Raw genomic sequence first — 23,754 nt, 5'->3', positions numbered from 1 at the left:
GCAGAGAGGAATTCCATTTTCTAATTAAAGTATTCATTTCCTTCATTCTGTTTTGTGTGTGATCAGGAAGGTTCAGCCTGTTCGAAAGAACAGCCAGACAGTCTCGTCGCTGGATGCATTGTCACTAATACTCTGTCATGATACAGCTTTTAACCTTTCTCAGTGTCTGGAGGGAATTTGGTCATGTATGCCTCTAAAATAGAATAATACTCAATATCACAGAAAGGTAAAATGATGTCAACACTAATTCATATTTATTTCTGCGAGTGTAAAGAAATGATAACACAACTGTGTCCTTATGTACAAAATGTCAATTTACAGGAAATACTGATAATATGGTATATACACGTTCATATTTGACTAACTGGAATTATAATATTTTGACAAATGTAAATGTCAACAGCGTCTTCGAACAAATCCGATTCAATCTGCTGACATACTCTGAAATGTATTTCTTCACAACCAGTCATTCCATATACTCTGCCTGTTTTAACGCCGCTGGGTTGTTCCCTTGCCAGCAACAAGTATAGTCTGATGAAAACAAGCCTCCACAGTGAGACTGTTGTCTCTGAGGCCAAGTCTGACTGTATGATTGATTGGCCAGGCTCTGCCTAGAATCCCTCGTCTCCAACCCTCTGTAGCCGTTCCAGGAAGCAATATAACATGATTAAAACGCACAGAATGGACATCAGTGGCGCTAAACTGTACACGTATGGGGCTTTGGCAACAAAAACATCCATACAAATGGGATTAGTCCCATTAAAACTGTTTTCTCATTTGAATAAGATTGTGTGATTAATTTCCAGGATCTCCAAGCGCTTCTTCTTTGGTTAATCTTAACCTAAGGATTTCTGGGGCATCCTTCACCGAAAGCCATCACATCCATCCCACTCAAGCGGTTAGACACTCGCTGATTGGATAGTTTGAAGTTCAGGAATATCGTCAAAGTTTTATCACTATGGAAACCTATAGGAGACTGTCTTCTTCACCAGATTGTTCATCGGAAGAGCGCCCGGGGCCATTATTTTCCCCACCTGAAAGGTCGATTAACAATATAAAAGATAGGGCTTCCTGTTACCACAATCTATTGAGTTTAAACGTCGCATTTAGTCTTAATATATCTAATAATGCCTCGACAAATAATACTCAAGAAAGATCAGAACCAACAAGTTTTTAGAAGAATGAAACTCCTTTGGCTAGATCTGGAAAACGTATTGTTATCGCTCCTGAGGACTTCCTCGCTGTGACATATGAGGTGAGGTGACGTTGGGTTTAACGTCGCGTCCAAGATAATTGCACTATTATAGCGACGTCTCTGACATATGAGCTTAGCATTCGATTGTAAACTGTAACTTATAGTACAGGGGCCTTGCATCAAACTGAACATTTCGCCTACATAATCTGATTAATAAGACACCTCATGCAACTACTTGCCTACGTCGCTGTCTGAATCCTCTTCATCCGAGTCGTCGCTGCCGTTGCCATCCTCCATGTCGTCGTCGTCGTCGTTACTCCAACATGTCTTACGTTGTTCCACTGGTTTATACGTGATTGTCTTCGTCCGACCTTCACCTAGAAGTAAAATGAAAATTATAAAGTCTTTTTGTTTTTCAGGGAAGTTATGTATTATTTTTTCAGAAATTTCATTTACGCAAATACGGTAATGAACTCATGTTTCCCTCAATATGTACATTTGTCCAATTACGGCAAATGGAATAATACAGATTAAACTGGTTTTCGCATCAACTCCTATACACTAACGGACACTCTCTCAGAGGAAGTAGCTCACCCAGCCTTCCAAGGGGGACTATACTCCACACTCTAGCTACTATTTCCAGCCTTGATACTGAAAATTGTGTGAAACGGAGAAACATCGTCTCTGTGTAAATAAGGTTATTTTTAACTGTTATACAGATATGCATACATATATATTCTACAATTTGTGTTAGAAGGCAACAAATGGGTGTGCAAGTCTTGCTAGGACTACCAATTGGTCGTGCACAGCCCCCCTTTAAAAGAACCACACTCGACAAATCAATACCAAACAAAAAACTGTTTCCTAGGAAGTGAATATTCTGAAAAATATAACCCGGTTTGTATGGGATATGTATAAAACATCAGAAATAAGGTAGACACCCTATTGATTTCCTGCCAGGTCTGTAGCATATAAAGCTCCCACGAGAACCGACAACGTCAAACAGCTAGGCTGACATTAATCACTAACACCATACACATATTATATATGTTTTTACACCCACCTCTTGGATTGATTCAAACGTCAAAAAAAAATTCTTTCGGAAAGTTGAAACACAAATCTGTCTCTCATACGAAAATGTGCAAGTAAGAGGAAAACCAAGACTACTGATTGGAATATTAAATCAGAGGCAGTTGAATAACAAGCATCCTGGGATTTGTCATGCGGATATTTGTTGCTCGGAAAATAGAAAATTTCTTTTGATGGTCTCTTTATAGTATTTAATTAGCCTAAAGGAAGCATTTGGTTCGTCAACAATATTAAAGGCATACACGGACTTCTGAGTTCTCCACTTAATCGACATGCATACTTTCAAACATCTAGTAACCATAATATTCTTATTAATGTTATGCAGCAGCACCTGCATCTGGCGCCGATCCTCCAAGAAGGGTGGAATCCACCAGTATCTTGTAATGTAATTACGACGAAGAGATACTCTTATCAAGACCTTGAGCCAGGTGACTGGGATATGTTTCATGGAAGGAAGGAACCTTCAAGACAGGAAGTAGAACCAAAACAATGAGAAAGAAGAAAGAAGAAGTTTCTTCGCAGACTGAAATGGTGCAGCATCGGATGGACTCTCGGTCAGAGTTTAATTCACGGGCAAAAATAGCAGCGCTGGCAAGAGAACGTGTATTGGAGAACGCGCTGGTTATACAGTGTTTGATGTTCTTCTAAAAGATTGTAAAGATTCGATTCCAGTGCTGGTGGATGTAAAGAAGATGTTACAGCGTCAAGTTGACTCTCACATCCATTAATTCCCTCTGCTTGTGATGTGCATTGATTGAAGCTTTGAATGGTGTTTACTCGCCTTTCGCACGATCACTGATTACGTCGCTATCGTTAACATGGAGTACGAGTCAATTATGCTAAATAACCAGTATGTACTTTTGATGTAAAAGCCCTTGAACACAATCATCTGTAATCTTTAAAAAGGACATAATTACTACACGTTTTATTTAGTGTTATGCCAAATAGAGACAACGTCTTTTTATACATGTTCTTCAAGACGTCAGCCAGTGGTTGCATTCAAGTCACGAGTTAAAAAGTGCTTCCAAAGGATTCGGTGTTAATTATCTTAAAAGAGAAACAACTGAAGTTGCAAAATGTAACCTTTGATGCCGACAGATTTGAAGCGTATTTTTTTACTCGAGACCGTCGGTTCAGTTTCTCTCTCTTATAAAATAATCGTTGAATGGACTATATCTCATATCAGATTCTCATATTGGGAGGAACAACATATTGTAAATTGGTATCAGGAATATCTTTCTATAGCTGTACATGTGTCAAGTCTGGATCCCCGTTTGCATAAATTGATTGTGAAACTGTATTCACAGACAGCGATAACGCTGTAAACATTCCAAGAATAGTGTATATTTACTCTCCCAGAGATCTCCCATACATTAGAGGTCGTGATTCACAATTTAAATGTTTGCGTGTTTTTTGGAGCATGATACGCATTCACGTGGTTTTTGTTATTAGAACAGCACACAATGGTCGTTAAGCTAGCAGTTGCTCATAAACAATTGTTTAGCCGGAATTCACGCTTCCACAATACCACGGCTTGTTGAAAATCAACATCTACCCGCTGTGTTTATGCATCAAACAGGAATGGACATTTTAATGTTCACCGAGACCTAACATCATCTCTTTGGAGACGTTATTTACAGCAGGGCAACACTCATGACTTGCAGCGGGCCGGTCGTCCACGTGAGACTTCACGTCAACAAGACAACCACATTCGGTTGGTGCGTTTCTATACCAAACTGCCTCATTAACAGTTCGAACAATTCTTGTATTGAGGCCAATTAGTGACAGCACAATACGTAACCAGCCCCGACGCAGCGCTACGCTCAATTCTGCTTCCACGATTTTGCTTTCAGACATGACTGCCTTGTTAAAGACAGCATCTGAGGCTCAGAAGACAAGACTGGGACGGTATACTGTTCACGGGTTTCATCTTGACAGCTCTGGTGGTCGTACAGGGGTCGACTGGCGTCTGGGAGAACGTTTTAGCAACGCGCGCATCTCCCAACTTCGTGAGTTTGGAGGTGGACGTGTCATAGCAAAGGGGGCCATCAAGACTCATGGGACAATCCAACTCATCATTCGTGATCAATTTGAATGACCTGCGCTACCGGGACGACATTGTTCGAGATCATGTTCTGACCTTAGTGCAAATACAGAGACGTTACCACACTGTGCAGTAGGATAATGTTGCACGTGTTGTAACCGACTGTTTGAGACATCATAACATTGCTGTACTGCCATGGTGGGTTGTTTCTCCATACCTTTCTCCCATAAAATATGCCTGGAATGAGATGGGACGCCTACGATAGGACCGAAACCAGCCATTAACGCATGCTCACTTGGGATAATCTTTGGTTGTCTTTTGGAACAACACCCCCAGGCTGTTTTCAATCACTTGGTGTCTTCAATGCAGCGCTGCCTCGCCTTAATCAACTCAAATATTGGTCATACCCGATACTGACATTGTTAATGGAGTTGTGACACCACCGCTCTTGTAGGGCATGTCGCTCTGTCTCCTGTTACCAGCTATGGGTTGTGTTAATGAAGTTATGATAAAACATTGATCAGACGAACGACCAAATATCATGCTGTTATTTTTAATAACATAACATTTACACCCCTTTATATGAAGCACAGTTTCTTTTTTGCGCTAGTATATACGGTAAATAGGTCATGAGTTCTGAGACATTTTCCTAAATAGTTTATGTCAATAAACAATAAGAACGGTTCTGAGACCGGTATTTTATCTTGGCTCTGGCATTGATGGAAAAAACATCTAAAACTCCCCGCAGCCTTATATTTGCTCTTAATTGTCATGTGATGGGGTGTTGAGCAGCGAAGCATGTGACATGTGATGTTATTCCCCCTCTACTGGAAGATATCAGTCCGAACTGCCTGAGGCAGCTCATTACACGGCGGATTGCGCGTGCTATTTTATGCTGCTTCGTCCTCATCACATCTGATTAGAACCACTCTAAACCCTCAAGTATGGGTGGTATTTTAAATGTTACAGAAACCCTTCAAATAGTTATAAAAAGTAGGATGTTTTATACATCATTGGCATACATAAAAACGTTATTTTCCAACTATATTTCATTCCAAAAATGATTAAGGGTTTGTTTGAGAGCTGATTATCGTAATAATGGAAATCATTAAGTAAAAATAATGCGAATTAGTTCGGATTCACATTATGGGTTCATTCCGACGTATTTCATAACACACATCAATACCGATTATGATAAGGATATATCATTATCAAGATAATTTCATAGCAGCCCAAATAGTACGTGCGTTATGTTCTAATCTATGCCAAATGATGTTTGGTTGGGATACTGGTTTATTTATTTCTTTTACAAAGATATGTTACAAGTACAAAACCTCGTGAACTTTATGGTTACATGTATTTTCAATGGAAGATAGGTTTTGCCAGGTCCATGGCAATATTGATCAACATCCATACATCATCTCCAAGCAAGCGACCACATTCGAATTCAGTTTCCATTTTGCAACTGAGTTTTCCCTGTGAAACTTTGAGTTGTATGGCATAACTATATATAGCTAATTCTAATAGATGGAAACTAAATGTGTCTTGCATGACCATTCTTATTCACCATTTCATATTGACAGTCAGATACATGGTGTCTTTATCATATTCAAAACACATTCGTGTATATTTTCCTATTTCTTTCTAAGGCATCGACAGTGCACCTTTATTATATTGGCGATTGAATTACAAGATGGAAATTGTTGCCTGGTTGTCTTTTAGTGATACCAACGATATTACCTATTACTAGACCTTACCACTGTCACTGTTATGCTGTAACAAGTCTTATGTTCGCGTGGCTTCAAGCAAACTCACTCACTTATTCAAGCTATGTCTTCGGTGAAATGCAATTAACCATCACGCGATCCCTTAAAACTACGTTAGGGCATACGAGGTAATATCTCCCCTACTCTTCATGCATCAATACCGCATTGTGCTGCAGCTGTTTGTTACTAATGGCAACTGCAAATTAGCTAATATTGTCTGAAAGCAGAGTGAAATATCTCTGTCCTTAGTGTACACGGTTCTGTTATGAAGGAACTGGAACAATACCTACAAGATGCTCATTGACAAATAATCAATGATGGCACGGGCAGGTTTAATGTTAGAACTGTTCTTGTTTGTATTCAGAATTGCATGTCTGAGAATTTACTTACATTGATTTGGTATTGATTCAGGTTTGTGTGCGTATTCTTTCTTGGTTCGAGTGAAAGCTGTGTTTAGTTGTCTGTGTGCGTTCTGGTCGCTGGTGTGTGCATCGTTAGGTGTGCATTCTGTCAATAGTCCGGCTGCACTTGTATTTAGTACTATTTGTTCATTTAGCCAATGTTCACATGACAAGTCTAATGTCAGCTTGTAGTTGACCAATGGTCATATTGTATCTATATTTAGCTGAGATAATAAGAAACCGCATGAGACGTGGAGAGGAATACTTCACATTGTGGTCACATTCAATGCCACCTCCCAGGAATTATTCAGGAGATAAACGTACATGTAATGAGTTTTCGACGTAGAACTGGCTAGAGATATAACCGCTCTGAATTGATGCTGGAACCGAACGCGCATATGTATATGCGCCACATTTCTCTGTTGTCCCAAAACTTAAACTACACCCTCTTGGTCGTATGCTATCGTGTTTTCTTTTATCATTGAAGTAATCTGCATTTAGCAATATTTGTACATATTAATTTTTCAAAATGCCAACCGCCAATGTGAAAGAAGTAATTGTCTACAAATATTAGCCTCCATGGATGGACGGACGACCGTCAAATGTTTCGATCGGATGTGATTATTATGATCTGAAACCTCTATTGATCTGACTCATCAGAATCGAGTATTTAAGCAAATTATTGGTCGAAAGTCGCTTTGATGTACACAAATGCAACGTCTTTGCAAAACATGCACGTATACGAAGAAAGCATAGTGACATGACTCTGTCACCATACATCTTTGTATAATGTAAGAAAGTGAGTGAGAACTGTTTTACGCCGCTTTTAGCAGCAGTCTAGCAATATCACGGCGGGGGATACCAGAAATGGACTCCATACATTGTACCGATGTGGGGAATCGAACCCGGGTCTTCGGTGTGACGAACGAACGCTTTAACCACTAGGCTACCCCGTATGTAAGAGAATAATGACTTTTTGACAGTCACCGTAGCGAGTAGACGTGACAGTAGAGCACCAATGCAAGCAATAGGCTTTAGTTGTTCGGATATGCTTATGTCGCAAAAGATCAACTTGTTTATTTTCTAAACCGCAGACCAAAGCCTCGTAGTATAAGTACAATGGTTATAATGGGTGAGTGGTACATGTAAGTTGCAGAGTACAAGATGTATCAACACAGCCAAATTCTGTAGAAGCAGGTATTCAGCTTGTTTGATTTCAATGTAAAGTAATTTGAAAGTGCAATCCGGTGATGTGAGAAAGCGTGATGGTTCAGTTCGTGTTGTATATGTGGTGTTTACGTGCGGTTAACATCATAATGTATTCTCTGTGTATATGCTGTTCATTGGGTATGGAGTTCTATGAGTGGATACTGTTCATGTTGTGTGGTGTTCCTTGTTGGCATTCTTATCACAAGGTTTACAATTATCGGTGTGTATGCTGTTTAAATTGTATGCAGATCCATGTGTGTATTCTATTCATGGTGTGTGGAGTTCTGTATGTGGATTCTGTCAGATTGTATGGTGACTACAATTCTCTGTGTAGATTCTGTTCACAGTGTATGGAGCTCTGTGACTGTACTCTGCGTATACTAGCCCCACCATCTCTGCAAAGAGTACAAGTGTTACATTACAGGTAGTCACATAATTCTTTTCTCTCGTTGCATTAGAAGGTTGGATTTCATGACTGTCAAGTATAAACTAACAGCATCAAATCCTCTCGACTATATGTTTCAAATGTTTATATCTTTACTTTAACCAAACTGCAACGTAATATCACGAATCTGGAAATACATGAAGTTAACAAGAATACGCTGTAATGGATTGGTGTTTTAGTACCTAAAGCTGTCTACCTGACTTTACACAGTGATTGGTCGTGTATCTGACATACGATAACATACTGACACAAGCATGTATTTGCAACAGATGGAAACATAAATCTCTGTCAATGCAGGGAAACTGATAATCAGATAAAAGGCAATAGAAGGTGTCATTAATTGACCACGGTGATACTCAAGTAACGCTCTGGAAGTAATGCAATGTTCTGTTGGGCGCTTGTTAATGAAACAGATTTCCTGCTGTAAACTGTTAATTCTATTGAATGGGTTAATAAAGACAGGATTGTTACAAACATATTAATCATGTGGTATTCCTCATACACATCGCCCTGTAACGTCAAGCACACTATATCAATCATTCTCTAAGTACGAGGGGATTTTAGTGTCTCAAGGATTGTGCGGGTTGCTCAAAATTCAAATCCTCGATTTAAATGGTAGCAGTAAATCTTGGCATGTCTGGTGGCCTGTTAATAAACGTCTATGAGACAGTTGGCATTAGTCGTTCACTGGGGATCTCTCCAGCCTCGCTGGGGAAAGCAGTAATCTCACCAAAGCTCCCTTAAGGCACACAGGAGCATCAAAAGGTCGAATTTATCTATTAATTTCTACAGATAAAAGTGAGAGCAGAGACGCAATTGACTCCTCAGGTCAGATGGAAGGCACAAGAAACGCCTGACAATTTCCTGGCGACCTCACGCCCGCCATGTCTCCTGAGAGGATCTGTGTTCGGATCCAGCTTAAATTGAAGATTAGTATTTCACTTACAGCAAGCTAATGGTGATTGATCCGGCGTTCGTTGTATAGTCCCCCTGACACCCCCTGTTCGTTCTGCTAGACTCCCGGGAGATTGACTGCGCGGCAGGTGCACATTGATGAAGTGCATGCCAGTCTATAACATATATATATACCGCGAGATGCGTGTTCCAATGGCGGCACTTGCCGAAATTCTTTTAAAAACACTCATGTAATATTTACCCTTAACACGCTATCGTGGCATCAAGCATACTTCACATTAAACTGGATCAGTTTCCAGTTGATGATAATGCCATGTAAACGATGTATTTAATATCCCTAAACAAACAAACGACGTGCAAAAGGTTAAACATACAGTTCCAAGCGTTTTCATTTTTTCGAAACAAAACAGGGTAGATGGGGAAAATATGCCTCGGATTTTATACAATTTTTTATTAATTCATATTGAAAACAGGGACTGTCCCCAATCTACCACCCCCCCACCCCCCATTTCATTTGATACTTTCAAATAACAACATGTTGCTTCCCGCAAGGATTATGGCGTAACTCCTGGGTAACATGCTCAGAATCTGGTCACACGTGATATGCCAATTTAAAGGTAAGTCTTAAGAATTATTTTAACTTAGATAGTTTATCATATCTCTCATAAGTATCTAACTGCTTAGCTGTCTGACGTATAATGTATAATAGCCATCGAGGCTTTATCGGGTTATGCTACCGATGATACGTTACAATTGAACTCATTTATACTAACTAAATGTTTTAGAGAGAGATATTTATATGTGAGCTGGATATACTAAGTATAAAGCATGCATGAACAAACGTGACCGTCGAAGACACCAGTGGTACTACACCGCCATCTAAAGAGGATAATACTCGTTTTACAGTAACCATGACAATGAAGAATACCATTCACAGAACGTCAAGGCTATTGTTCTGATAATGCATCTACAACAAAGCAATGGGATCTTGTACATATGTGACTTATTTTATAAGAATCCAATAAATAGTATGTTGAATCTGCTATAGAAAAGAATTGCATTTTCGACTTTCCCCGTCAAATGCTTTAAAGCTTTGTTTCCAGTCGTAACAACCCTTTTTCAAAATATACAGCAATTCCACAAAACACAACTTCCATGGAAATTTCGGTCCTCAATATTTTAAAAGAATTATTAACCACTATTGTATGCAGCACTATTAACGTGTATCTACCGAAGCACTAAAACCATTATCTCCCCATCACACAGCTTGCCCTAAGCTTTTTGCAAATACCAAATCAATGAAGCATGCGTGACGGGGCATACTTTGATGTCTGTTTTTGTCATTGTTTTGGTGTGCTAAGTTAATACGCACACTCTGACGATCTCTATGCCTTCGATGACCACAATCAGATTTTGGACAGGTGGATTACAGGTCAGGAGACGGGGAGTGCCGAACTGGTCAGAACGTATCTCAAAACGTATTAGCGGCTGAACTAGGACAGCACAATGAAGGAGGTGCGGCAACGTCGTTTGACGAGTTGCTGGGCGGCTAACGTGTGAAAACAGGCGTCGCTAACGTCAAATTGGCCGTGATTATTGCACCAGAAAAAGTCGGGCGGGCTCAAGATGTGAGAATTTTTTTAAATAGTGGCATAACATTTTGCTCTTTTATCTAAAGGTGCCAAAGATGATAGACGTCGTTCTATAAGTGAATATGGATGGAAATAAATTCCTGGAGTCTTTCGCTTTGGTGCCTTTCTACATGACACGCGTTCTAATGTCAAAACTGATAGATCCAAACATAATGGCCCTGATAAAAAAGACAGTGTCTACATAAGGCGTTAAGCAGTGTTCAGTGTTTTTTAGGAGATATTTACCCAGACACTTTCAAGAACAAAATGGAACTCACCCTCTTGATTTTATTGAACCTGTCATCTTTCTAGTGCGTGCATGACTACCATTCCCCTGAATGTTCAAACTGTCTGCTATGGAGACAATATTGGCTTTTTCTTTGTCAAGACGTGACAACTAATTTAAAACATACCGCTGGTTCTTGGAGAATCGAACAAAATGTATACTGTAAATAAATAACAATTTTTACTCTTCCAAACACTTTACAGCTTCAGGCAACAGATTATAAGAAAATATGGAGAAGGGGAGAAAACGTAGTGGAGGCGATATTTGAGTTTTTATTCAGACATGGAACTATATGCAGATTAACCAATGTCCGATACACATCGGTAAACCCTCTTCAGTGCTGTAGGCTTGTGAGAGTTCTCATCATCAATCCACTATCAAATACATACGGAATTGCCTAATTTGTGCCGTGTCAGATGCTACAATATAGCTTCTCCCTCGAGCTCAGTTTGCGTCAAGTAATTTCCCTCTGCCTGAACTCTGGCCTCAATCACACCCCTCGTGAAAACTGTCTGTCAGTGAAGTATTAATGGTCAATGGAGCAGCATTAATCTTGGCGGGAAAGTGAGGGTGTGAGAGTGGCGCTCTGACTGAGCCTGCAGGTGTTCGGACATCTTCATACTGCCGCCGTATTAGTCAACATGGCCCCCGGAAACTCGACCTATAACGACCCAGACCTGCGGATTAACTGAAATCATCAAGTATTACACTGAGCTGGAAATGAGACAACCGCTGACATTAGTCTCTAAACAGGAAGGGGGAATCCAGATTGAACTCTGTATAAGAACTCCATATGAACGCAGTAATATTCTCATCAACCCCCAACATCCAGACAAAGTATTTGCTATTAACTCAATGATGTTATACATATGTGAGTGAGTATAGTATAACGTTTCTTTCAGCAACATTCTATCAATATAACGGCGGGGAACATCCATTTAGTTGTATACGAACATACAAATGAAGCGGTTTGCAAACACTCTACTCATGTTTTGACATAGATATGTATTGTATTCCACAATGCAACACTGATAATTGATGAGTATTGTCTTTTAATCCTTATTGAATATTGAGTAGTATACATTTATGTATAAAAAGTACTTTATTTTCTCATATCATGGCTATTTTCATAACAATTTCTTTTACTTGTTTCTTCTCATCAAACAATGAAAATGATGATGACTAACTCTTTGATTCTTTGATACCTGTTCAACTGAGATACCTGTATTGTTGGCATTTCGTCTGCAAATTGTGCACGTCAAATAATGAACCAGTGTCTGCAAAACGTTGTGTGGAAAGAGCAACATATTTCATGTTTTGCAAAACACGTTTGCATCATACTGAGCGTTATGACAATAGTAACAGCGATATTTGACCCCTGAATTATCTGTTATTATGGTGGAGCGTTATGACAACAGTCACAAAGATAATTAACCCCTGAATTACCTGCCATTACAATCGAGCGTTATGACAGCAGCCACAGAGATATTCACCCCCTGAATTACCTGCCATTATGACAAAGATATTCACCCCCTGAAGTACCTGTCATTATGATGGAGAGTTATGACAAAGATATTCACCCCCTGAAGTACCTGTCATTATGATGGAGAGTTATGACAAAGATATTCACCCCCTGAAGTACTTGTCATTATGATGGAGAGTTATGACAAAGATATTCACCCCCGGAAGTACCTGTCACTATGATGGATAGTTATGACAAAGATATTCACCCCCTGAAGTACTTGTCATTATGATGGAGAGTTATGACAAAGATATTCACCCCCTGAAGTACCTGTCATTATGATGGAGAGTTATGACAAATATATTCACCCCCTGAAGTACCTGTCATTATGATGGATAGTTATGACAAAGATATTCACCCCCTGAAGTACCAGCCATTATGACAACGGTCATAAAGATATTCAACCCCTGGACCAACTAGACACAGCAAAAAAGTGAGTGAGTGAGTGAGCTCCAGCGCCAACATTAGAGACTGCAGTATGACTACAATTTACTGTTATATGCTAGCACTCAGACAGACTGTCTTGTTGAGTTTGTATGGCTTCACATCAATCGTTGTTTCTGAAATCACTTTTAGACATCAATAACGCATACCCACTGCCCTGAAGGGAACCCCATTTGAGTTTGATATTGCAGATCGAAGAAGCTCCTTTTTAACGAGCCTAAACTGTAGAGTCACTTTGTAATAAAATGTCGGCTCTTTGATGGGAAATTGTGTTTATGTATTAGTTCTCCACGAACAGGTTAGCGCAACACTGATTACGGAGCAGGTTGTTAAGCCCTGTCACACCCCAAGATCATGACATTCCGAACAACACAAATATTTGATATTGTTTTTACCAATGAACCATCCAAAAGCAGATGTTTTCATGTAATTTGATTGGATCTAAAAACCCATTAGGAATAATTGATCTGATTGACCATTTGAAATCATTTAAGTTAAAAAAAGCAGAGATTCATACTCCACATTTAGATCTGCAATGAAATATCGCTGTTTTATATGGTTGTGCCTCTTGTAATCTAAACGTTCAAAGTAATACAGCAGTGAGCTTCAAACATCACGAAACTGCTGACAGGCGAATCTTAGAAAAGCTTTCCTCGCCCATGCTAAACCCTGGATATCCAACAAAGAGACGTGGGCCCAATGTCAATGTGATTTCCCGTAAATCAAATGGTTTTTTTCCACACAGAGATACTGTTATCGTCTGATTCCAGATACGCAGCGTGTTGTCTGCCCTCCCTGGTGACAGAATTCATGTTGCACATAAATCCCCCTTTATCACAGTCTGACATTCAGTCCAGGGTGGAATAGTTCTGGCTTAAAAACGCTCAAAACTTCAAAAACTTAAATACATTACCCTTTAGCCTCCGAATCTGGGCTTTGAATTATTAAACATGGTCTTAGAAAGAAACCCCAAGACCGGCGTTTGTATCTAAAACACAGAGCAGGCATATCCTGCATATAACAAATATTGCACACACCAAAAAATGCAGTTCCCACTTCACGTACGTGCTAATGGGTCGTCTCCGTAAGATAATCAGGGGAGGAAATCAACTCTTCACTCGGAAGTTGAGGGGAGATGAGTCAAGTTCCCCCATCTTTACGCGAGGAGACCCCTGTCTGCAGTCAATGGCACTCCTATCACTCATCGTAATTAGCAGCTTTGTCACAACTGTCTACAGCAGTCTTTGCCATCACAGACACGGGAATCAAATGTTTGCTCTCACAGACTGAATTGATCTGACCTCCGCGTATCGTCTTCGACACGAAAGGGGTAAAATGTGTGCTGGACTGTGTTTACATTTATTAATTAGCTGACGAGCGTACTGCTTTCAAAATGAGAGTCCCAACAACACACCATTTGCTGTGTATGAGAAGGATTCATAATGTAGGCGTGACAAATAGAGGTCACCATGTTGATATCAATATCAATTGAGATAGGAGCACCGATACTTTTTACATATTCCACAACTGTCTGTGGAGTGAGGAAACAAGAGATAACTCATTCTTTGGGTATTTTAGTCTGTATCAGTAACGATCTGTCCTGCTCTGTTATAGCCTTCTTTACTCTGGTTCCTGTTCTACCCTTATATCTACTCTACTCAACACCCCCCTGACCTGGAGACAGCCTCCGTAGTCTAGTGGTAGAGCATCCGCCCGGAGAGCGGAAGGTCCGGGGTTCGATCCCAGACCGCGTCATACCAAAAGACGTTAAAAGATGGTACTTGTTGTTACCCTGTCTGGCGCTCGGCATTAAGGGGCTGAAACAAGGACTGATCGGCTCGGAGTCAGTATACTGTGTCTGAGTGGGGTATTCGTGTTAAACTGCGGCATGGTATCTCAGTGAGCTAGCGCTATTAAACGGCACCTGACCGGACTAGTACAAGCAGCCACACAAACACAGACACGTACATGCACGTCGCTATATACGTAAGTACACCGCACCGCTATATACATAAGTTCAATAATCTTGGACGCGACGTTAAACCCCATTTCACCTCACTTCCCCTGCCCTGACCTTCCATACTCTGCCCCACTCTGCTCTACCCTGACCTGTTTCGTTGTACCCAGCTCTACAGTGTCACTCTCTGTTCAGACCTACCATTTGCTACACGGCTCTTCCCAGTTCTGTTCTGTTCTACCCAGATCTGTTTCGTTGTACCCAGCTCTACAGTGTCACTCTCTGTTCAGATCTACCATTTTCTACACGACTCTTCCCAGTTCTATTCTGTTCTACCCTGTTCTGTTTCGTTGTACCCAGCTCTACAGTGTCACTCTCTGTTCAGACCTACCATTTGCTACACGGCTCTTCCCAGTTCTGTTCTGTTCTACCCTGATATGTTCCTCTATTCCCTGCTCTATCATACTCAACTCTCTAATCTGTCCTGCTCTACACAATGTGATTGGAAAATATTCAAAATGAGGGCCTCTCATATGTACCCACATTACCAAGTCAAACATCAAGAATGGGCTTTACAAAATGTACCACGTTCTGCACGACGATCGAACGCACTTACATGAACCTATGCCCGAAATAGTATATTTATGTATGATGATCAACCGAAGAGCATTGATGATCAGTTGATGTGACAATATTGATTGAACTGATTTACATGTGGTAAAAGCTCCTTAGATTACTTCGTTTATAACTGCCCCCTGGCAAGGGGTAATAAACAGTTCCCAACATCGACCTCTTATTATATCAGTGTGCCTTTCAATAAACTTGCCACGTGGGCAAGCAGTAACATTATCGGAACTTTCCGTGCAAACCCTCTCCAAGAACATCACGTTTACGTTATCTCTCACACTAAAACCTTGTCCACATTTCTTGGTGTCTTGCTCATTCCACTCTTTATGTTAAGCTAGTTCAAGATATGGCAAATCAATCTCCAACGGAAGATTTCTAATGTCATAATTCCCGTTCCCCTCGACGATAATAACTACCGGAAGGTGATAAAGTTTACTTCACAAATTGCTACAAAATGTAACGGAAATTAAGGATGCTCTCCCTTGCTTAAGTGGCAGAATTTCTGCCGATTTTCAGTTTGTGTTTGAAGTTGCCAATTACTCATTAAACATGCTGACTTTATGTTGGAGTCGCGTTGCAATCAGCAATTCGTTATTGACAGAAATACCTAATGTCAGAATCGCGATCTCGCGTGATCTCGCGTAATCTCCGGTGATACACAACAATGGCAATATTTTCTACAAAGTGGCGGATGATGTGTCATTTACGCGACAAAAACTGAATGTGAATGATTTCGTTAAATACTGAGTAAAGGAACTAATGAAATATATGGACAAATTGCAGACTGAGTGTCACTGTTTCGTTTCAAACAAGGTTAAACATCCACAAACAATCAGCTGAAATATTACTATCGTATGGGTCCACTATAGTAACTTGAAGAATAATCTTTTCGTGTTTCGCCCGAAACCATTACAAACACATGCAAAGGCAGTCAACTGTTCACCTGAAAAGGCACTGGAACATAATTATGGTACAAGTCAAAGGTATCATCCGTCAACATGTCTACCATAAAAACCTCTTGAAAGCTTTAATAAGACCTTGAATGTTGAAACCCTGATCAAACAACTTTTGGGCATGAATCCCATGACGACCCTTGAAATCATCGAGAGCATGCTCGATTGTACTTCAAAGGTTGTGAAATGTAGACACCAAAGGCACGACCTGCTGGAATATTGATCGACATGAAGGGACAGCTGACAATTGGAAAGTTGAATTCATCCTTCTTTTCACACAGTCTTTCGGGGCGTCTTTGTCACTCTGAACCTTTATGAATAGATCTAAGTATGAAACAGATGAGGCGGTCTCACTGGTTTCCTTTTTGTCTCGTTTAGGTGGGTATATCAGTGGAAGGGAATTGGCTGTTACTGGATTGGAAGCTTACGTTAAGGAATAGAACGATCTTCGACATACCTGAAGCTTATATGAAACTTCTTGGTAATAGAACGATCTTCGACATAACTGAAGCTAATGGTAAACTTCTAAGTAATATTACCTTGTTCCGATTCATATGCATAAGGACAAATACCCCATGGATCAAGGTTGTGTGCGACTGTGGTGAACTTAGTTGAAAAATCAAATTTTTTGATATAATTGAACTTTGTTTTTGTCAGAGATATGAAATTCGAAATTCAAGTAAGAATTAGTGCTTGAGTTTTTACGAATCCACATGGTATTAATTCCAGTTGTCTCAAATATTATCTTTGTATAAAGAGAAGGTTTCTCCTTGATTGTATAAAGGATTGATTAAGTTTCATCTTTGAGACAGGATCTTTGTGGTACAGTTGCTGCTCCCAGCATTTTTTATATCTCTTCTATTCATATTTGCAATTCGTAACGATTGACATATGGACATGTCTTCAGGTTTTAGAGTTGATAGTACTTGTCCGTGATTTTGGCAGACCTTCTGCCTCAGTTAACACACTCACATGATATGTGGATGTGTCACGTGTACCAAGTTCTTTTATCAAACAATTAATTCATTAATTAATATCGCGAGCCGAGGTGAAATGGGATTTAACGTCACGTTCAAGAATATGGCACTTATATAGCGACATTCATGCACATGTGTGTGCTGTGTGCGTGTATGTGCGTGCGTGTGTGCGTGTGTGAGTGTGCGTCTGCGTGTGCGTTTGTATGTGTGTTTCTGTTTGGCCAAGTTCGGACTAATGCAGATTTTACAGTGTTGGCCCACTGATATACCATGCTATAGTTTGAAAATCCCTACTCAGACACAGAATACTGCCTCCGGGACGACTAGTCCTTGTTTTGGCCCCTTAATGCCAAGCGCCAGTCAGGGTAACAACAAGGACCATTTTTAACGCCTGTTGGTATAACGCGCCCGCCGAGGTTCGAACTCCGAACTTCCTCTCTCCGTGCAGACGCTCTACCACTAGATCACGGTGGCGATCCAAATTGATATCGTAACTGATAATGAACATCAAAGATTTGTCATGTGGTTGATATGTAGGGGTTTCTATTCGTATACTTTCCACGTCGAAGTAGAAACGAAAATATAACCCATCGTCTGTCATCACCTGGTTTTGTTATTGATGGTATTTCTGGCTTTATTTACTCAGTTCAACACCATTAATGAATTTTGGTCGTTTTTATGGATTTAACGAAGCAATAATTCAAGTAGATACATTCATACTTCACTAGGAGGATAGTCAAATGTATATTTCTACCGGTAGCATCCGCCACACACAATTTTCAAGTAAGAGTTAAAATATGAAAACAGCTGATGTGAATGCATCTTATCCCTGTGTAGATGGGAATGTCAATGTGTACATCTCCCTTCACTGGTGTATGGGAGTCGTTGCCTGGCGGTGGTGGAATAGTCAATATTTTGTTACACAGCGCCAGGCCCAGGCTTCGCCTACTCTTTTCGCTAACTGGGTCATAACGTAAATAAGGATGAAATCTAAACGTGTTCAGTAATACATCAGTCAAATCTTAATTCCGAAGAGTGAGTGGATTTGGTAATGTGTGAGGATAGCCAAAAGGGATGCATGTCTCAGACGTTCATAACTTATGGTGCTGACAAGCCTGGAAACGTAATCGTGGCGAAACGGGATTCGAACACATATGGAAACGTAACCGTTTTACGTATGAATAAAGATGATTTTCGTGACGCTATCCACATCATGGTATAGATGTGGTTAGTAATGATGCCTTTCCTCCAAAAATGTTGAATCTAAATTGTTGAAATTAATCATATTATATTATGAGTTTTATCAATACAACTCTTACATGATGGGTTGTTTTTCAATACAACGGTTTCATATTACATCATGAGGTTTATTAATACAACTCTATGATATTACATCATGAGCTTAACCCTTACAAATCTGTCACAATACATCAGGAGTTTTATCCTTACAAATCTGCCTCATATCATCAGGAGTTTTATCCTTACAAATCTGCCACATTACATCAGGAGTTTTATCCTTACAAATCTGTCACATTACATCACGAGTTTTATCCTTACAAATCTGTCACATTACATCAGGAGTTTTATACTTACAAATCTGTCACATTACATCAGGAGTTTTATCCTTACAAATCTGCCACATTACATCAGGAGTTTTATCCTTACAAATCTGCCACATTACATCAGGAGTTTTATCCTTACAAATCTGTCACATTACATCAGGAGTTTTATCCTTACAAATCTGTCACATTACATCAGGAGTTTTATCCTTACAAATCTGTCACATTACATCAGGAGTTTTATCCTTAAAAATCTGCCACATTACATCAGGAGTTTTATCCTTACAAATCTGTCACATTACATCAGGAGTTTTATCCTTACAAATCTGTCACATTACATCAGGAGTTTTATCCTTACAAATCTGTCACATTACATCAGGAGTTTTATCCTTACAAATCTGTCACATTACATCAGGAGTTTTATCCTTACAAATCTGTCACATTACATCGGGAGTTTTATCCTTACAAATCTGTCACATTACATCAGGAGTTTTATCCTTACAAATCTGCCACATTACATCAGGAGTTTTATCCTTACAAATCTGTCACATTATATCAGGAGTTTTATCCTTACAAATCTGTCACATTTCATCAGGAGTTTTATCCTTACAAATCTGTCACATTACATCAGGAGTTTTATCCTTACAAATCTGCCACATCACATAAGGAGTTTTATCCTTACAAATCTGCCACATTACATCAGGAGTTTTATCCTTACAAATCTGTCACATTACATCAGGAGTTTTATCCTTACAAATCTGTCACATTACATAAGGAGTTTTACAAAACTATGCTTTGTGGGCTCCAGCTGGCAGGAACCATAAAACCAGTACAGTTATAGTGTAGGTGTTCAAACTTCAATCATAATGATACAATTTAGCTTACATTTGTTCACATTTTCAAAAATCATACAAATTATATATTTTACCAACATGCCACGTCTCTATCACGTGTGAGATGCTGTAGGAAATCGGTTCGCTGCAAGGATCTGAGCACCAAACAAGAAAATAAATTACGTCTGTAATATAACTGCGAGCGAGGTGACATCATGCTCCAATGTGTAGCCACCTTAATTACCAAATCAAGCTGGAACCATGTTCGCAGCTATACAGTTTATTTCTCCATGATGGGAACGTGTGATTGACAAGCAAGCAATGCAAGTGCACGCTTATGTCGGCTAATAAACATAGATTTGCCCCGTTCGATAACGGAATTTGTGTTGGATCAATCCTTACAAGCAGGCAAATAATGACATATTGGTACCCGCCTTACTTCCATTCCCCAGTCCCTGCTACAAACTATCGTTAGTCTCCATGAACATCGTATTACTGGTAATCTTTGATTCATATTGGAAGTTATCAATTGAGATAATCAATAACAGGCTTCGCATCAACTGGCGGTGTTTGTTTTGTGTTCAACATCACTGTTGCTAGAGAACATAGTGGACGCCATGAGTTGCTGCTCGTTCCCATGTTCTGTTTCATCTTTACCAACATTCGCGTTGTAAAACGGCGATGAACACAGAGGAAGAATCAATATGTGTTAATAAAGACCAACCTGGTGGTGTGGTGAAGCAGTACTTAGTTAGTTGGTGTTTGGTTGGCAGTTGACCTATGTATCCATCAAATTTAAAACGATACAAGTGGAATAGAAATGTCACCAGGCAATGTCACAGGAGGACAAGGCAGGGGCCAACTGGCAGCTGCCCAAACCTATTTTGTCTGTAAACTCATATTATATGAAGTACTATATTATATATCAATATGCCTGTGTGTGTGAGATTGTGTTTGTGTCTGTAGCAGTGTGCGTGTGTGTGTCTGCGTGCCATCAGTATCTTTCGTGTTCGTGTTTATTTCTGCCTGTGTGTGGTATGTCTGTGAGATGGAGCGAGGGAGGTTGTATATCTGTGTGTGTGAGTGTGTGTTTGTGTTTGACTGCATTAATTAATATCGTGGGGTGAATCGAAATTGGCTTTAACGTCGCGTTCAAGAATATTGCACTTAACGCTAACAGACATCAAAACGCACCGACTTTGGGTATTCGTTTCAGTTACCCTATATATAGTTCCGTAACAACAAGAACACCATACCGTGCGCAATAATCACTGTGAATATTGTCGTTACTGCATAATCTCTTCGCTGTGGCACATATCCTACCCAATCTCCTCCGTGCGCTCATAACGTTTTGATTAATACTATCACTACAGCCAGATCATAACTGATGATCAATGTTGACATTGTTTAACCTCAGTCAGTTACATAAAGCTACACCCTTGAGCTGACGTCTGGCAAGGAATCCATAAGTTGGCCCAAGCTGCGTCGCATTGATATCGTAAAGATGGGCTTATACAACGGCTATTATTTGGTATTGGCCGACATGTTTTATTCATTTTGAGGGACTAGTTTGGTAATATGCGCAACCAACATGTTATAGGCTTCTTTACAATTTGCAATCATTTTGTGAGGGTTATATGCTGTTTCAGGGAACAGAAAATCCAAATTACACGTCAGTCAAGTTTACTTAAAAGAAATGCTAACACATTTGCAATTAGGCTGAAGAGTGGATGTTGTCAAGCTGATAAAATAACTGCGTGTTTTTGGTCGTTATTGCAACTCTGAAACACATGTCGGACACTTGAGTGACAAGACAGGACAAGTGGTGCATCTAGCACACCCAAAGCCCCAGATGTCGCCTGACCTGATTCCAAGAACGTGGAGGTTCATGGGTTGTTTTCCCCCTTTGTTTGTTTATTGTTGCTGCTGATCTTCTTTTATTTACAAGCACCCTACGATTCAACATCAGAATGCATTTTTTTTATTTAGATAATTGTAACAACAATGATATTCCTATCGCGATATAAGCAACTAGCATCAAATAACAGCAATAACTGCAATGTAATTTAAGATATTTCACAAAAAGAGCCTTTAGCCCTGAATCTTACGTAAAAGTTAAAGAAAAATGCATGAATGTTTCAATATTTGTTAACTAAGATCAAGATATATTAACCGTAGGGGTTCTGGGTTATAACTGGTCCCCGGTGACCTGTACTGGGCGTAAGAGACGACTTAATTGATCGGATAATCAGGCTTGCACGATGTGGCTCATTGCTCATAATATCAATCACTGTATCTCTGATCCAGATTCATTTACGCTATTGCTGAGTACGGCGTTTACATGGCACCTGGGGCCCCTATCAGACAGTAACATGACACCACGAATCCCTATCACACTGTAACACGGCACATGGCACCCCCATCACACAGTAACATGGCAACCCTATCACTCAATAACATGGCACCAGGATCTCTTATTACACAGTAACATGGCACTAGGAACCCCTGGTACGTGCTAACGTGGCAGCCGAATCTCCTATCACACAGTAACATGGCACCAGGAACTCCTATCACACAGTAACATGGCACCAGGAGCTCCTATCACACAGTAACATGGCACCAGGAGCTCCTATCACACAGTAACATGGCACCACCTATCACACAGTAACATGACATCAGGAACTCTTATCACACAGTAACATGGCACCAGGAACTCCTATCACACAGTAACATGGCACTAGGAACCCCTGGTACGTGCTAACGTGGCAGCCGAATCTCCTATGACACATTAATGTTGTCACCACAATGTTCTTAATGTTGCAGTTGGTCGATTGTTTCCGACATTATCATTATTACATTGGTTATTCTCTGGCGTTGACATTTTACAGTCATATACATCATCATCGCCATTTGTAAACAAATTAATGCTCGAGAAAGGCACTTTTTGGGATAGATGATAGATCATGTATTTATTATGTATTTCAAATAGACAGATATGATACAATAGAAGTTTTAGCTCTGAACCTTACGTAAAAGTTTTAGGAAAATACATTAAAGTTTAAACATTTGTTAACTAAGACTTAGATATATTAACTTTGTTCACGAAACCGTAGGGGTTCTGGGTTATAACTGGTCCCCGGGGACCTATACTGGTCGTAAGAGTCGATTTAACTGATCGGATAATCAGGCTCGTTGACTTGGTTGACGGTGTGTCTTCGTGTACCGACGATGTGGATCATTGCTCATATCAAGATGTGTATACTATGCATCTACTTGTTGGCTGAACTCGCCAGTCAAAGCACGGTCAAGTGAAAGGAATCACGTGATATAAACTGAGAGGCAAGAGAAACTATACCTCTCACTTAATTTTTTTATATTCTTTTTTATCAATTGAAAATAAGTTCAAACTGATTATTATATTCTTATACTTATTGAAATTATATTCAAACCAATACGTGTACTGGCGCTTAGTCAGCATTCAAAAAATACGTTTGCATCGATAACAATCTTAAAAAGATTTTTTTTAAATGTTTTTTAAATATATTTCGCATAATATTCAACTTTTGATGGAAACCTTCGACATTTTATCTTTAAAAATCAATAAGTTTGCTTTTTTTCGGAACAAATTTACATTTCAAACATATTTCGTAACATGGTTTCAATTCAGTTTTTACCCCAGTCTTTATTGAACCAATTTATTGTTACAAAAATTACCAAGCCACAGAATACTTTCTACAAACTATTACAGGATTGAACGATGGTTAGATAGACATAATCAAACTTAACAACAGTTCTTTCAATTTCATTTACATAAAAAATACTTTCTTTTGCCCCTGAGTTTAGTGTCTTTATCAAGGAAGTGTTATCCAAAAGTCAGCTTCGTCTTCATTGGTACTACAGG

At 39.7% G+C, this 23,754-nt stretch overlaps 1 protein-coding gene and 1 pseudogene across 1 annotated transcript in view; both read right to left on the bottom strand.

Annotated features, from left to right (window-relative positions):
• Window positions 1–248: 248 nt before the first annotated feature.
• The window catches only part of LOC139468984 (uncharacterized), a 44,372-nt gene continuing 20,866 nt past the window's right edge, over window positions 249–23,754 (bottom strand). The window contains exons 2-3 of the mRNA XM_071251123.1: window positions 1,435–1,572; window positions 249–1,034 (exon numbers count right to left, since the gene is read on the bottom strand). Of these exons, the coding sequence (XP_071107224.1) occupies window positions 967–1,034; window positions 1,435–1,572 (206 nt within the window). The 3' untranslated portion in view covers window positions 249–966. The remainder of the gene's footprint in view (window positions 1,035–1,434; window positions 1,573–23,754) is intronic.
• LOC139468897 (uncharacterized) lies at window positions 19,062–19,751 on the bottom strand (annotated as a pseudogene).

Source organism: Haliotis cracherodii, unplaced genomic scaffold (assembly GCF_022045235.1).
Source record: "Haliotis cracherodii isolate W230 unplaced genomic scaffold, xgHalCrac1.p SCAF_2, whole genome shotgun sequence".
Lineage (NCBI taxonomy): Eukaryota > Metazoa > Mollusca > Gastropoda > Lepetellida > Haliotidae > Haliotis > Haliotis cracherodii.
The sequence above is the reverse complement of the archived record's forward strand: the minus strand, read 5'-3'. Positions and strand labels throughout refer to the sequence as shown.